This window comes from Belonocnema kinseyi, chromosome 8 (assembly GCF_010883055.1).
Source record: "Belonocnema kinseyi isolate 2016_QV_RU_SX_M_011 chromosome 8, B_treatae_v1, whole genome shotgun sequence".
Taxonomy (NCBI): Eukaryota; Metazoa; Arthropoda; class Insecta; order Hymenoptera; family Cynipidae; genus Belonocnema; species Belonocnema kinseyi.
This window is the reverse complement of record NC_046664.1, coordinates 71529541-71547800: the sequence shown is the minus strand read 5'-3', so window position 1 is coordinate 71547800 and position 18260 is coordinate 71529541. Positions and strand designations below refer to the sequence as shown.

Below are 18260 nucleotides of genomic sequence, written 5' to 3'. Positions count from 1 at the left end.
TGTAGTTCTAAGTTTCTTCAAATGAGTAATGTGCGTCTAAATTTTTAACCACCTGTAGTACAATGAAATGAATTTTATTGTGTTACAACGGGAATACTTAAGATAAGTTGTGTTGCGTTAAGCAAAATTTCGTTAGGTTATGTTAAGTTAGATTTATTTGTAGGTTAAGATCGAGTTAACCTATTAAATATAGCACACATTTAAGACTGAGAACCGTACACTTACATAGCTACACGTGTGGTTGAATTTCATTCGGCTAGGTTAGGTTAGGTCAGGTTTTTTTAGGTTAGAATAGGTTAAACCTCTATGTAGGTTAAGTCGAAGCTGAATGAAACGGTACCGCAAACACAACGGGACAACACAATGAGTTTAATTGCGTTACGTGAAGTTCAGTTAGGTTAGTTTAGGTTAGGCTAGGTTAGGTTTTTTTAGGTTAGGATAGGTTAGACCTGTTTGCAAGTTCAGCCCAAGCTAATTCAAACGATACCGCAAAAACAACGGGACAACACAATCAGTTTAATTGTGTTTGGTGAGGTTAGGTTAGGTTAGGTTAGGCTAGGTTAGATTTATTTTTAGGTTAGGCTCGAGATGACCCATTCGATGTAGTACACATTTGCTACTGCGAAAATATGCATCCAGAGCTTTACGTGTAGTTCAATAAATTTCTGTTAATTCAGGTTAGATGAGGTCAGGTTCTGTTGGGTAAAGTTATGTTAAATAAGTTCATATCATGCAAGGGTTGATTCTTCACAGTTGCATGATTTTTCGTAATTTTTTGAGGTTATGGCTAAACCATGACGTGATGGGTGATTTTTGATACCGAATTTGAGTTCAGCGTCCCAAAATCCATAGGAATACGTGTGTCTTGTTACCAGATCCGCACACTTTTTTTTGTGTGGCTGTGTAATTAACTATTGAGGATTTTTATTCAATATTTTTTTTTACTCACCAATATCTTGCTCAAAATCTTTTGCTTCATACCTTTGCAGCCACATTTCAGATTTGTCAGTAAAATTATTTAACTTTGCAGCCATATTACCCAACTCAACATATCTAGGATAGAGTGGCTTGATTTTTTGTCCAATGACATTTCGCCATTGTTTCCAAATATCCAAGAGAAGTTCAGGATCACGACTTTGGGCCATGAGTGTTTCTATTTCTGGTTGCAGAGATAAAGTACAATTCTTCGGATTTTTTGGATCACATAATTTTGCGGTGGAATAATTTTCTGTCATCTGATTCCTAATATCAGCATACTCCTTGAATTCCTATATATTATATAAAAACAAATTTAATTGTTTCATTGGCATAATCCGTGGCTATATATCATAAAGATCAAGTTAATGTCAGATAATCAGTAAACTTATTTATAAAAATTACAGAATGTTTAAAAATAACCTTCTCTGGCAACGAATATTCGTCAATGTTGCTGTACAGATAGAACTGTCTCTTGACATTTTCATCTTTTAATTCCCTCCACGGAAAAGACTTAACCTTTTCCCACAATATTTTATTGAATCCTGAAGCCTCGTTAGAGACTTCAAGTTTGACTGCTGAATTTGCATCCGTGATATTAGTATCATAATTCCAGTCTGCTTGAAATTGTTTATTGATCCATTCACCGTCCTCTTTATTGGCTGTGGCTAGAAATTCTTTGGCTTTCTTCAGAAGTTCATTTGGATTATTGTTAGTTGCAGCTTTAGAGTTTTTATGTTCCTGTGTAAAACCTGCTGTCGCAAGAATTGCTATTGCGAGTAGACTAGAAAAAGAAAATTGAAAATAGTTTATTAGATGCTAATTTAATGGGGAGAAGTTCGCCGTGAACTATGAGGCATTTCCTATCTTATAGTGAGTTCGACGGATGAGCTAGTACAGTTGATCTCTATTATACCGACTACTGGAGATAATTTTTTGCGGATTTGGAATACTTCAGTTCAATGCTACGATAATAATCGAATGCTTCTAAATACATTCTTAGGAAAACATTTCGGACTCAGCGGATCTTAAGTAATTCATCAACGACGCCTATAAGATTATTGGATGCTCAGGAGCAATGGACAGAACAACGGATCATTGGGGTGATCTACTGGTATACGTGCATGGGAAAGATGAGAATAGTTCAGATACGGGTAATAACCACCTTCGCTACATTGATGGAATTCCTCATCTGCAGGGTTAGCACTCTGGAATGACTGGATGATTGAAGATTACCTGTATCTTCTGCAATGAAGGATAAGTCTGCAAGATTTAATAACGGTAAACGAGGTCTACAGACACAAGCTCACAATGCTTCCTTGGTGAACCGAATGGAGCCTCTTCAAAGTACCCGTAAAGACCCCCTTGGGTCCCCATTCGGTTCCTTTTTAAAAAACAGCAAAATCAAATTTTAAATTGTTGAAATTCGGATTCTACTTTAAAATCTGCATTAGAAACTCACGAAGTAATCGAATTGCTTTCTCTTCCAGCGTTAAAAAATTTTTAAAATAAAATACCTGTCATATACATGGGCTGAAGGCGCCTTCAAGTGCACTTTCTGTTAGTAACAGTTAATAAGCGATCCGTCGGTAACATTAAGAATTTTGTCTGGATGCTAGCGCCACACAGAGGAAACTTCGGACAACAACGCTGCGATGCAAGTGAAAGAAAATTTTATTTTTAAACTTTGCGCGCAACATACTGCTTGAGCTATTATGGATGCACTTGAAGCAGAAATTAATGACATTTTTTTACATTTTTAACGCTGCAAAAAAAAGTATTGCGATTACTCCGTGAGTTTCTAATAGAAACTTTAACGTAGAATCCGAATTTGAATAGTTTAAAAGTTGATCTTGCTGTTTTTTTGAGTTTAAAAAAAAAAGTAAACGAATGGGGACCCAATGTGGTCTTTACGGGTACTTTGTAGAGGCTTCATTCGTTCCTTCGGTCCGCCAGGGTTCTAATGGAGAAGGGGGTTGCGCACTCTGTTTTGCTAAGCATCAAGTCTTATATTGCTCTCAGAATAGAACAAAAACTGTGGATCAGCGTCGGTAGCTGGTGAAGAAACATAGTTTATGTTTTATCTGTCTCAGAGGACATTGAGTGAGGGCCGGTCTAGAATAAGATTCGTGAGCGCCGTGATTCTAACTATATGCGTATTTGACGGCATACTCACGTTGTGAGCAATGGTCGCAGCAAGACAACGAAAAATGTGAAACGGAAAAACTGCTCGTATAGTTGGTAACAACGTTCCCATGACGTCAAATACGTATATACGTTTTAACGTCGAGGACTGTCCCTCAAGGACTGCTCTTCCAAAAATGATGTCAGAAATGCGATGAAAATCACCACAATTTGCTCATGTATCCTTAACTGAAACAACTGCTGGAATAGCTATTCCACCAGCAGTCACTAATCCTACCATTCTTATATCCTTTCCTTATATCCTTATATTCTTATGTCCTTTCTTTTTCTAAGGCTGGCTCTACACTTCCAGATCTAGCGATTTCTCACCTCATCTAACCTAGTTCATGAAGTTCATGACCAGATAATTCTGTGCTACTGGCTACTGCTCTTATCATAACAGAAGAGATTGTTGGAAGCTGCCATGTGTTCCGTACTCTCTTGGACTAATGAGCTTGATCATCATTTGTCTCTGATGCACATGTAAGGAGATTTAAGCTGTGAAAGTATCAGGCCATCATCCCCATAATAGAAATCAGAGAGCAATGGGATAGAGCTACCAGAGGCTTAGTGTTGCTGAGAGTGATATATCTAACATATGTCAACGTGAGTTCCCGTGTACGTGCAATAGTTTTTTCTAGGGTCACGTCATATATGACACCGAATGGCATATATATGATTAACTGGAACCATCTAAAACAATTAACCCTGGCAGATCTATTAGTTGATTAGGCTAGACTAATTGAAATAATCTCGGTTTCAGAAATCTATTCCCGCGTCATCAAAGAGGGGATATAGAAAGGCCCTCCTGGTACTCCCACTGCCCAATGTACCTCCTTGGTTTGGATAGTATCGGGAATTTTTGGAGTCCCCGACGACAGTGATATAACTACAAGGTACAGTCGACATACAATTGTTCGATTTGTTTTGTCAATTCTTTATTCCGGAAGATATACCGGAAAAGGTGCACAGATGAAACTCAGAGGAAGAAGAGTGTAAGAGGCATTTCCTCTCTACCCATCAAAGAGCGGAGAACGGGCGCTATATTGTGCACCTCCCGCTTAAGGATCGACTTATAGCCGCGGGAAATTCTCGCTCATCAGCTTATCGAACATGATGAGTATGGACAGAAGATTATGAAGAGATCCTACGCTGCGAACAGAATATTGAAAAGGGCATACATGAGTATGCCCTGTAGGTCCAGATGGACCTGGTCATCAATCCTAAGAATCGTCGACCTGATCAAGGACAGTATGTGCCACATCACTGTGTGATTATAGAGAAAAGTCAAGTACAAGGGTACGGATTATTTTCACTGGTTTCCAGAAAACCGAAGTAGGATTGTCTCTGAATGACTTGCTAAATTTAGGACCCATACTCTCATATCTGGTTGCACTCTGGGGATTAGGTGTTCCATAACATTCTTTGAAGGCCAAATTCTCAAGAGGAGTTTCAAACCTATTGTTTGAGGACAATGACTTTCGGTCTAACATCTTTACCATATCTGGTTATCCGTACCCTACATCATCTGTCAGAAGATGAGAGTGCGTGGCAGCATCCCTTTAGCTAGGAAAATCTTGATGAAGGAAATCTATGTGGAGGATGTTTGATCTGAAGCAGATGGCATTCTAAGAGCTAGTAAACATACGAGGAAAATTAGATAACCTTCTGCAGACGGGCGGATTCGTACTGAAGAAGTATCTCACAAATCAAGAAGAGGCACTCAGAGGAGGTACTTTCGAATTTCGTAAAATATCGATTTCCTTTGAATTTGAACAGGAACCTGGCCTCCGAACATTAGGAATTCTATGGCAACCGATTTCAGATCTCAGGTTTCAAGTTCAAACCTTGTCGGGGACAGGAGCCAAGATAGATTCGGTTAAATCACCATTAGTTGATTGTGCGACATGATGAGGAAGTTTTAAACAGAAACTTGCGATGCTATCATCTATGGACATACCCAGATGCCTGGCGCATTCATCGAAGACGGTAGATTGTTAGATACACGGGTTTGTAGATGCAACTCTAATATTCGGAGAAATGACATCGCTATTAACCCAAGTGGAAGCTTATCTCAATTCTCGGCCAATGTAGCTATATTTTTTTCGAGAATTCTTTTCTAATCTACACGCTTCACCACTCGGTTTTGTATAACTTTCTGTTACTTTGTTGCAAGTGAATTCTTTGTGAGCTATTCAAACGAGAAGTAGAATCTATCTTAAACAAAGAGCTACAAATTTGTTATGAATAATTTTTTGATAGCAACCGTAGTACTTGTTTCATTCGCAAAAAATAGCATTGAAAATAAAAAATAGAATTTCTGAAAAAACATAGAAGAGACAAAAAGAATGAAAGGACAAACATTATTGAACTAAAAAACATCTACAAATTTGTTTATAGGCTATTGTTATTAAAACACATGTAAAAAAATATGCCCACTAAACTGACACATTCTCATCGTGCGCGGCTAGCTTCGCTCGAAAATTTAAGCGCGCCTAGGACGCGCGACTGTTGGTTCACTGGCTCGATGATGTATCTATCTCGCGCCTCGCGCTCGGCCTTTGTATTTTTCCCACATTCGTGCACAGACCGTTAGAAGTCAAAGGTCAAAGCATCGACAAATGTAATTTGGTGATGCGAATTCTCTTTTCTCAAAGCTCTCTCGGCTGTAACGAACACATTCTCATCACGTTCTCGTGCTTTGCACTCAAATTTGGCCAAAGTGTTAACTTTTCTACATAATGTTCAGCACTTTGTTATCAAATTTATATTATAGTTATGCATGTACCTCAGCCTGGGATGGCTCATTCATATATTAGAAAATTAAGCACAAATTTTATTTATTATCAATACTTCCATATTTTTTCGTATTTATATTTCAATTCATAATATGCATTGATATTGAATCAACGTTTTTTTATTACCTTGTTTGTATCATTTTTCAATTTTTCTATTTTTTATCTTGTTTTTACGATTAAAAGAAAATTGACTCGTTTTATTTTAAAATTATTCATACATTCAAACAAAATCTACGCGTCCCATCGAAAAATTATTCATGACAAATTTTTAGCTCTTTTTTGAATGAACAATTTTAGACTATCCCTTTCTTTATAGTTTCTTTTGTCAGTCCAAAAATGTAATTTTAAATCTTGCTTTTTTACGAAAACATGTATTTTTATGTACTATAAATAGCCGTAAATAAAATTTCTACATGTTACCGTGTTTACAGAATACAATATCGACAATGACAACGGCGACAGGCAGACACCGACGTTAAAACTATTTTTTCTTACTTAGAGGGCCTGCAAACTTTGACATTTTATGGAATCCGCGAAAGTCATTTTTTGCATAAAATCAATACCTTCTCATTATAATGAGAATATAAGAATTCACTGTTTGGAAATAGCACACAAGCTTTAGTAACATTTTATTCAACACAATTTGTCGCCTAAATTGTTTACAAATTTGCTTACAACCACTTTAAGCTAGCATGCGTATTTTTATTTTAAGTAGTAAAAAATAACATTCGAAATAAACAAACTAACTTGATTGAAAAACGACACAAGTTGCAATAAAATGTATGTTCTACTTATTTTACAATATCTGCAGAGTCACATTGTGTACAAAGTAGAGTGCGAGGCATCAATTACGTGATGGGAATATGTTCGTTAAAGCCAAAGAAGATTAGCAAAAGAGAATTCACAATCACCAAATTACATTTTTCGATGCTTAACCTAAGCATTTAAAAAGTCTGCGCACAAGTTAGGGGAAAATACAAAGGACGAGCGCAAAGCGCGAGAACCAACAGTCGCGCGCCTTAAGCGCTGTAAAACTTTCTGGCGCAGCGAGCCGCGCACGATGAGTATGTACTCACGCAGTGGCAAATTTTTAAATCTCATTTTCAGAAAATCGTACAATGAATCTTAAGTAAATTATTTAAACAATTCGATGATAATTTTAACAAAAGATGTTATTTTTATCTATAAGAAATGGCCGCATGAATTAACGAAAAAAATGCGTTAGAAAACTTTTATTTTAGAACAAAATTGTTAAAATAATATAACATTATTTATGCAAATACGAATTTTCTACATAATGAAGTAGAAATATTTAAGTGACGTACATATTTAATAAAAAGTGACAAAGGTAACCGAATTAAAAAAAAAACAGTTTTCTACCTATCATTAAGAAAAAGTTATAAAGTAAATAATAATTAATTGTTTCAACAATTTATAAATTGTTTAATTAAATACAAATTAGTTTGATAAAGTCTAAAAATTATTTCACCTGATTCATAAAAATAATTTATGGTAGAAAAAGGAAAAGTATGGCTTATATATGTCACTTTTGCAGAAAGTGGTCAATTTAATTTTTTGTGCCATATTTTTGCTCGGTACAAGCTAAGTTTAAAACAAGAAATGACAACCTAATTCTTCTAAAAACAAAATTTTTCCGATGTGAATTTTATGGCGTTTTACGGATCTTTGCGGCGCGTTTTAATATCAACCGATTTAGCTCAAAATTTCACATTCGACCACATGAATCCTACAAAATTGCACACAAAAAGTCTTTTTGCTTGCAACATTGCCATATAAATAGTGTGCATACCTGTACGAATTTTCACTATAAATTATTATGCAATTTTAAACAAAAATTATACGAAACTTACGTTCGCAACATTACGGTAGTTCTGTCTTAACTTTAAGAATCAATTTCTTTTATATTACTATAACACATGTACTTTGCGTTAGGCGAGCATAAAGCTAATACAAAATATTATCTATACTGCAAAATGTATTGCGAGTAACAAAATAAGCAAAACTGAACTTACAATCAGCGATGATTTCATAGTTTTATCATTTTTCAGAACTTCAGGAAAATATATAGCACTGAATTTAACAAAAACAAAGCTTCTAATGTGCGAGAAGGATTAATTTATTTTATTGAACCTAGATAATTTACACGTTATTGGATCGGAATATTTTTATACTTATGGAGTGGGCTCTCAAACTCGATTTTCGAGCAGTGTGAAGAACCGATCCACAGTCATAAAAAGTGACTTAATCATAAGGATTGTTAAAAAACTGTTGCGTATGGCTCAGGGAAGATCTCTCCGAATTTTTATGGTGAGGGAAATAGAAAGATCTTCTCATAGTTATAAAATATACTATATTTAAATATCCTTTCAAAAATATTTTAACTGCAGTTGACTCGCTAGACTGAAAATAAAGATATCAGCAAAGAAATAAATAAATGTTATTTTCCAGAAGTTTTCTTACGGATGAAGAACTAAAATACGAAATTGTAAAATCCAAAAACAATAAACATAGAAATTTCGAGTATTTTTAAATGAAACCTTTTTAGAAAACGAATAAAGAATTGTCCCCTCCCTATCGTAGATATATTCAAAATCACGAAAGACGACGTATATGATTATTTTAAGGCATGAAGGTTTTTTTTCTGTCAGATCTAAATTGTCAGAAAATATAGTTCAAAACAACTAAAATTCTATCTGCACAGCGGTAATTCTATTTAAATCCATAAATTGTATCCTGCCTAATTATCCTTGAAACAAAAAAATGACATAAATCTCAATTTTGTACGTGTTGTGTTTGAATTCGTAATAGAGTATAATAAGATCATATGAAGAAGCTCAATGATACAATAATTTATATCGATTTTCAATAACATAAAAGGATCCAAAAGTATATATTATTTTTCCTGACAAAATGTACTGCGGGTATCTAAATAGGTGAAAAATCTTTCTGCATAAAGTTAAAAAACGATTATATGATATATTTAAATTTCAGGATGATGACAGCCATGTAAAAAAGTCTATAGTGTTATTTATTATATAAGTATTAATATTAAACAAATTTGGTAGAAAGTTATATAAAACGTACGCTCGCAACATCATGGCAGTTCTCTGACTCAACATCAAGGAATCACTGTATTTTTAAGGTGACTAACTGCAATTTTTATATACTTTTCCCCACCCCAACATATATATGTATGTATGAACGAATGTCAGGCGAGCACAATGTCAATACAAAATATTATCTTCATTACAATTTTTACTGCTATTAGCAGAATACTGCGTTGAAACACAAGCTTATAATGTGAACATTGGAAGTTTAAAAAAATGATTAAGCAAAATACTTGACAAAATTATGATAGCAGTTTCCATATAAATTTCGCGAAATGTCATTCTAACTGAAGCTGATTAATAAATCAAAGAGTCAATACATTTATTACTTGGAAATTTTTTCGAACGGATAAAAGGATAGTAATACTTTTAGATACGCATTTTTTCTTCTAAAATAATAATATATAAAGACGAAGCATATATATGCACATAAGTTATAATTAAAGTATCAAATCGTACAATATATTGAAAATTAAAAAAGAAAAATATTCCTGATAACTTAAATTCAGAGCTAAATGTACTTTATTGGACAATAAATCTAGAGGAAACTTGACAACAATAACAATTTTGATATTAAGAGTTTTCTGAACAACCTCCCGTGTGGAAATTTATCATGGCGCTAGCTGGACCCAAAGTAGGAGAAACTTTGCCCAAAATTGGGGATTTAGTCAGGACCAAACCACAAATAAAATGCCGAGCCCGGCCAGAGCCTAACTTACCGACTCAGTGGACTTATATTTTTCACAAACAGCGCCTGCCAAATTAACAATTAGCAAGTATACGGAGAGGAATAAAAATAGCAATTAATGCAAACATAATTTTTACTTTATAATAAGAATAAATTAATTTGAAATGATTTTATGTGAAAGAAACTAAAATTTCAACATATAAGAGAATAATATAAGATATCTTAATAAATTCTATTTTACTCTGACTTGAAAAATATAAGTAAAAGTATAACGCAATTGCAATAAGAATAATTGAAGATTTTTTAACCTGCAAATGAATTCAGACTTTCTAGCCTATATTCGGATGCAGTTTATAAAACTTATTTCGAGCAAAACTCCAAACTATTTCTATAAAAATATCAAATAATCACTAAAGTTTCACAAAATTGCACGTGTTCAAATTGATTCATATCGCCAATTCTACTTTTCATCAACAAAATTATTGAGAAGATCGAATTTATTTTAGAGCAAGAGGAGGTTTTCTTGAAACTTACTGTCATATTGTATAAAAACTTATTCTAATGATTTGCGGATATGAATTATATATCAAATGAGGACAATATGTTCTACCGTACAAATTTGCGATAAAATCAAAATAAAGAATTTCAAATTATCTCTACAATCAAAACTAGCATATCCCGTTTGCCAAATGTCGCAAACCTGAGCTCCTCATACACATTTGGGAATTCGGCGAGAGAATATTGGGAAAATGAAGCATTTCTATCCTAGATATGTTATTTTGGATGATAAACCTAAAGCTTTATACTTTATAAAACTTCACTGATAGATCTATAAATTCATTTCTACAGTATAAACTAACAAATTTCCAGGAAGATATTGGCGAGCAGAGAAAGCGACTCATGAATAAAAAGACTTAATTTTTAATTAATTAATAATAGCTATTGTAAATCAAAGTTCAGTTTCAGAGAATTCCAGTTCCTTTACTCATGTTAGTGAAATGTGGGCTGCATCTTGAGAAGTCGTGACTGACTTTATTCTTTCTTTCCCTAGAAAAAGTTACCAGATCCTTCCGCAACTCTGGTTGCACAAAGCGTAGAAAATTCCAATATTCCACAAGAAATTTTTAATTAGAAATGAAAAATCAAAAAGTATATCGCAGTAGACTGAACTACTATGAGTTGCATCAATCCTGGCTCCTATAAACATTATTGAAAATCTCAAAAACAAGCAAATTCCACTCAGCAATACCTTGCTGGAAATCTTCTCAATCAGAATATTACATCCACAATGCAGATAAATCAGTATAGTTATTCAACTTGGAACCTATATTACCCAATTTAACGTAACAAGGATATAAATGGTTTACTTCCTTCCTGTATCTTTTTGCCATTCTTCCCAAATGTACATACAAGAGAAGTTTAGGTTTAGAATTTCAGTAAAAATAAGACATTCAGTTAAAAACACAAATATTATAATGTGCTGAATAAAAACAAAGTATTATTTCAGGGCTAGTTTCAGGTGTTACAATAAGACTCAGAAAAAACAGTCTTGAGTGGTACTAAAATAGGACCACTTGTGGGATCCCAAAATCGTTTTTTTTTTCATTAAAAATAACAGCCTGAAGTTATCCTATTCTAAAATAGGACACGAATAGAATATTTAAAAAAAGAGATCTCTAGTTTTTACAGTGTGGATATTTGAATAATTTGCATTTATAATCATTTGTACACCAAATTAGTTTGCGATCAAACCTGGAATTTTTTCAATAATAAAACTGGAGAAACTGGAGCAGTCATGGAATTTTTATACCCGACTTCTGTATCTCTCCTGTACCTACGCGGAGAAAAAGATATCGCACAATGATATCGCAAAACCTCTGTATTGAAATAAAGCGCAATATGATAACGTACAAGCAGTTTCCGGAGCTTTGACAAAGAAAGGCTATCGAACAGGTCAAGAGAAGAAATAAAGTTATTATTTATGGTTTGCCCGATACCATTGAGGATAAAAAAATCTTTCTATTTAATACCATTCAGTTTCTCCTAAAAGATAAATTATTATTTGCAATTGACGCCACATAAACCAACTTCCACTTAGTTTCACAGGAAGATTTGTTAAAAGCATTATAATTTAAAAGCGAACTAAACTGAAGGGGACTAATATATACATAAGTAACAACCTGGCCAAGAAAAGCCAAATAATTTACAGCAGGTTCCATACAACCAGAAACCTGCTAAAATCGTCTGGAATCCAGGTGCACCTGAGGGGCGGTACAATATGAGTCAATAGAACATTTTGTACCCCTGATCATTATGAATCCATGAAACCAAAAGAACTCATCACAGAAAATCGCCGATCCGCCAAAGTACACCAAAATCGATGTTCAATTAAGTTGCAACAAATTTGAGCCACCCAGATTTATTATGAGAATCTAGGGGAAGAGCATAATTTAGAGACTGTTTTTCCTATCCAGAGTAACGCAGGCGCTCTCAACTCTAATAGGTGGAAATGAAGAATTATGATTATTATTTCAGGCATAGTACAATTTGCGGCCAACTGATGGCGCTGCGCGTCGGCAAATGTAACGAGCGACTATCACGGTTGCGTCTCGCTCGATCTTGTTTGATTAAATTAATCGAATCTTTTATGCGGAAACTTTCGAATAAGTTCGCGGAGAAATTTACAACGATTTTACGACGGAAAATTTTGGACTTCTTCAAAATACAAAGTTCTGACGTACAGAGCTAATAGTTTATTTTCCCTCGAAAATAACACCATTCCTGAGTTCTGAAGTATTAAAAATTTGCACTTAATTTTTGATACAATTCACATAAAATATCCATTCTTTTTGCACTTTCCTCAACTCATTAGACTTATTTTAATTTTATAAATTAATCTCAAACTTGTAGTGTGAATATTTTTCCAGATAAAAGAGCGTTTTATTTCACCCGCCTATTCCGTCGCGCCGCACCTTCCCCTATTATAAGTTGTATCTGCGAAATTTCCCCACAAGAGCGGCGCTGCATGCGGCATGATTTAAAAATGCATTATACTATTAGATAAATATTCCATAATTTAAAATAATTAACTAGGCTCTACGAGCCGTCAACAGCGGTTTATTCATTCATTGTAAATTTAGTTTTATGACTTTTTTTTTGAGTCCTTGAACTTTATTTGTACTAGCATTAAGGAAGAAGAACTAAGTCTGGATGGTAGGGTAAAAATGAATTAGTTTAGAGAAAATAGGTCCCTAAAGTGGTCAGGCTTAACAGATTTCGCAGGAACAGCTATTTTGACAATTTACTTAGGTTCGGTTAAGCACGTTCAGGAAACTTGTTAATTTATGAGTGTGAAACTCTCTTTCGCTTTCGATATCCATAAAAATACCAGAATTAACTGGAAACATTCGGGTATCTTCGGGGAGGGTCCTTTTCCAATCGTGTAACTTCGGAAAGTGGACCCACACCGACGGGGCTGAAACTGAGAGTGGGGATGCTTGAGGTTGGGGTGACGGTGTATGTGAAGTGCGATTGAACGAAGACTACGGCAGATTATACTCTACTCGAAAACTGTTTTCAGCTTCCCTCGTTGAGCTGTAGATTTTGTACTCGGTACTTACTTTGGAGTAGAGTTCGCGTCCTTAATTTTGTGAATTCAGACTTAGTTGTGGGATAGTTTTTATTAATAAATCCTTTGGTTATTTCTATCTGTTAATCATATTTTATTTTATTTGACATTTCAATTTCCCGGTTTCTTTTTAGGATTAACACTAACCGAACTCTGCCAATCAGATAAAGTCTGCGTCTTCGACATGCTGATGTACTGCTGTTCATAGTGATACAAAATTCAATTGATTTATTTTAATTACTTTTTCATAAAACGAAAAATTACCAGAGTTACAGCATTTACAAAATTCCAAAACACATACGAAAATGACCATATTAAGCTAAATAACGTACGTTATGAAAAAAGTCAGAAAAAGAAAAATTTTGCTTTTAAATGCCCTACAATATTATCATAAGAACTTTTTAAATTTTCTTGAAAAATCGAAAATTCTAATTTTAGCAGCATAAAAAATCATGGAAAATCAAAACGTTACATTTTTTGGCCAAACTATACAAAATACGGCAAAGCTGAATTGACCAAAATTGAGGAGTTCTGGACAAGAAGGCGACAGGTGCTCGAGAACGAGTAAAAGGATTGTCCAGACTGTGACGTCAGGTATCAAAAGTGAAATTCAATATTTGAAAAAACCAAAAATATAGTTAGATAGCTCTTGAAAAATGAACCTGAGTCTCCATTTACAGTTTTTCTCTCGGGCTGCAAATTTTCCAGTATATAAATAAAAACTGACTTTTTTAAATTGAAAAAACCATGTTTTTTCACATTCAACTCGCCGTAAGTAATTCGTTTATCAACTAATTAACGAATTTCTTTTTGAGTTTTATTCGTGACACTCTAGCGGAGGCTACAGTGTCCAAAAAGGGTCAAAAGTTAATTTCTAATGTTTTTTATTTAATCCGAATGAAAAACACGATTTTAAAATTTCACATTAAAAAGTCTGGACAATCCTCTTACTCGTTCTCGAGCGCCTGTCGCCTTCTTGTCCAGAACTCCTCAATTGTGCATTTGAAAAAGATCCATGAATTTGTTATAAATCACTTTTTGATAGGATGCGTATTTTTCGCTTTAATCGTGAAAAACGTCATTAAAGGCCAAACAAAAATCTGCTTGCTGCTTGGACACATTCTCATCACAACGCTTGCTTTTAAATTTCTGTTTCTTTTCTTACTGTTTTACGATTAAAACAAAAAACATACTGCCTGGTTCCTAGCCCTTCACGGTCATTATACCTCCCACCGGGCTTGGAAGACCTTATCCTTCCCAAAAATAAAATATAGTATAAAAATGAATATAAACTTTTTATTCGCCAATATTCATATAGCTTAGTGAGTAATGAGTAGTTAAAAATTATTAAGAAAATAAAGTTAATTAAAAAAAAATTGTGTTCAAAATGTGCCATATTTCATTCTTTGTTGAATGAAATAATAAGAATTAGGACATTTTCAATGGACAATTATCAAATTGTACAACTCGAAGCAGAATTTACAATCTTCAAAATAAAAAGGAAAGGATTTCGGCGGCCGTCGTTTTTCTTTATTCTTTATGAATTTTCATTCAAAATTATCCAAATTTTTCCTCCTTTTTAAAGCATTAATTTGAGGTTTCATTTGCAGGCAAATTTGATACACTTTATAAATTAAAAATTAAATTGAAATTGGAAATTAAATGTATTGAAAATTCGAGTATAAAGGTTCAGACCCCTGGCGTGAACGACGGCGAGACGTAATTTACCGAGGTCGTAACCCTTCGCTCGATTACTGGAAAACGAAGAAAAAAATGACAGAAAAACTTGGTGGCAGTCATAAATTTGTCGTGGCAGTCAGCACCTGCTTGAAGTGGCGAGCTCTGCCCTACAAGATTATCATAACAACTTTTTGAATTTTCTTGAAAAATCGAAAATATAAATTTTGACAGCATAACAAATAATGGAAAATCCAAAAATCAAATTTTTTCATTTAACTTTTAAAAAGTCTGTACACAAAGACCGAGCGCGAGAACCAGCATTCCCGCGCTCAAGGCGCGCTCAAACTTGCGAGCGGAACGAGCCGCGCGGTCAGTGCGCAATGAGAATGTGTCCCGCAAAGCCAGCAGGCTTTTTTGTTTAATTTTCTAAAATCCTACTTGCTTGTTTTGGTTGGAAAGAAATAGTTTTAAAAATAAATAAGTGTATTAATATAGTTAAATTTATTTTATAGTTGAAGCTTAATTCCTAAAATTCTGTTTATTACGAAATATTTTTCCATCTTCTTGAAGAAAAAAGCAGCCTAACTTTGCGACACGTAATTAGACTTCAAATTAATACATGTTAAAAATATATGTATACTATTACATTTTACAATTGGTAGTGAATATAATTTTTTGTTATATTTAAAAATTTTTACTAATGTATATATTATTAAAGTTATATGCTTTTCATGTCAAGCACAGAACAAAAGTTTAGTTGCATTTGTATGAAGCTGACAAAACCACAACAGAAAATAGTTCTTCTTAGAAGCTTAAGCTTTTTTTCTTTCTATTGAGATATTTTTAGTCTTATGGGGATAACATAAAAAATATTTTGTTCAGTTCATCAAGAAATTCCTACTGCTTATCCACTGTATACATTTTACGTAATTTCATGTGTTCTATTTCTATTTTCTATGAATTGATTTATGGAACATATGCATTTTGTGTCCTAAAATCATTTCAAAACCATTGTGTTTTACGTCATATTGTACAAAAAGTTAATTATTTTAAATTATGGAATATTTATCTAATAGTATAATGCATTTTTAAATCATGCCGCATGCAGCGCCGCTCTTGTGGGGAAATTTCGCAGATACAGCCTATAATAGGGGAAGGTGGGGCGCGACGGAATAGGCGGGTGAAATAAAACGCTCCTTTATCTGGAAAAATATTCACACTACAAATTTGAGATTAATTTATAAAATTAAAATAAGTATAATGAGTTGAGGAAAGTGCAAAAAGAATTGATATTTTATGTGAATTGTATCAAAAATTAAGTGCAAATTGTTAATACTTCAGAACTCAGGAATGGTGTTATTTTCGAGAGAAAATAAACTACTAATAATGTTTTTATTCTCTTTTCCCTTACAAGAGTTTCAAAAAATAAAGTTTAAATTTTCTGTTCTTGAAATTAAATTAAATTATAAATTATTTAGAAAAGAATATAGCGGATTTGAAATAAAATAGTCGTTGGGGGGCGAGATGCAACAAGCTGAATAGGGCGGAATAGATCACCGGAACATCCGCTAGTCGAGTTATTTGCTAAATATTTCTAAGAAATAAAAAGTGATAAAGTACGTGATTTAAGTTATTAAAATGCGAAATTATAAAAGAAATACTGGTAGACATAACTGGCCTAAGGAAAGTTTGAAAAGGGCAATGGAAAGCATAAGAAACGGTGAGTTAAATTACCGCCAAGTTGAAAGTAAATACAAATATGCGGCATCAACACTGTGTCCCAAGCTTGCTAAATATGTGCAAAATAATAGAATAGAAACGGTTTATCGAAGGATGTTTAATTTTCTTTTCGTTAATTCTTTATGTACGAAAAACTTAAGTTCCTGTTTGTGCTATATTTAAAAAATAATAACAACTGCCAAACAAATAAATGATGTATTCAAATTGAGTTTTTTCATCCTTTTATCTACATAGCTTTCAAGTAATATGGATATTTTTCTTTAAATTTGATTTTTATATTCATTTTTATTATTTTAAATTCCATTAATGTCTTTTATCCTTCCTCTGCCTTAATTCTTTAGGTTATGTTCTGGCTGAAGTACGTATTTTAACATTATATCTCTCCGAGTTTGTGTTCCATGGCATAAATTTTAATCTGTTGCTTACTTTTGAATAATTCTTCAAATTATTTACAAATTAAAATTGATATTCCAATTGTTCCATACCGCCCCAGTATGCGTTCTGTTTTATCCGCTGCGTGTTCCATAGCGCCCCACCTAACATACAGTGCTTGATACTTAAAGTATGAAAAATTACTTCACTTCATTTACAAAAACATATGTGCAACTTGTAAATGATAAATTGGAGAAAATTTGAACTAATAATTGTTTCTACAAGTTCTTACAGGTTACAGCCTAATTAACGTCAAAGATTTTGTGCACCGTCTCCCCCCACCTTCCCCTACCTGAGGAAACGAAATTTTTTTCAGTCGGATATAGCTGGTCCGGAAGGAGTTCATTTTTATCCCCGAAGTGATAGTACTATTTAAATATATTTTCACCTGCTTAAATGTCCTTAAAATTCTAAAAAAAATCCCAGTTTGTACTACCTTCTCAGATTTGTTCTAATATGAGGCTTTCAAATGTATGATTTAGATAAGGGAAACAACTACCGAGGGGGAACCACTTTGTCGACAAAACAAATTATTTTTTCTAACCGGAAACTAAAATATTTTATTTTTTTGATATAAATTATTATATCAATCTCGGTGAAGCTTCGGAATCATTAAGATTAAGTGAACGTGCAAAATAATATAAATACAAAGAATATTATTTTGGGTTCCGGACAATATGATTCGCCACGGTAATTTGTTTTTTAAACCTTATATATGTTAAAAGAAACATTATTTCAATAGCGTAGAATAAGAATAAATGTCGACATCAATTAGAAAATTTGTTTTGGCTGGTTCTAGTTTAGGAGATATCTATGCTTACCTAAGTCAGCATTAATATGTTTTATTTTCGGGTATACTGAATCTATTGGCACTATTCTTATCTTCAAAAGCATCTGTGAGTGGGTATACGAGGGTGGATTGATAAGTTTCCGGCCTGACCAAGGGATGGCGCCACTAGGCCTACCTTGAGGTGGCGTTCTATAGTACCATCCTTAGATAGCTTGTA

At 33.6% G+C, this 18260-nt stretch overlaps 1 protein-coding gene across 1 annotated transcript in view; it reads right to left on the bottom strand.

Annotated features, from left to right (window-relative positions):
- Positions 1 to 9077, bottom strand: part of LOC117178342 (angiotensin-converting enzyme-like) — a 19089-nt gene extending 10012 nt beyond the window's left edge. Inside the window, exons 1-3 of the mRNA XM_033369759.1 lie at positions 9063 to 9077; positions 1399 to 1759; positions 950 to 1268 (exon numbers count right to left, since the gene is read on the bottom strand). Of these exons, the coding sequence (XP_033225650.1) occupies positions 950 to 1268; positions 1399 to 1759; positions 9063 to 9076 (694 nt within the window). The 5' untranslated portion in view covers position 9077. The remainder of the gene's footprint in view (positions 1 to 949; positions 1269 to 1398; positions 1760 to 9062) is intronic.
- Between the last annotated feature and the right edge of the window lie 9183 nt (positions 9078 to 18260).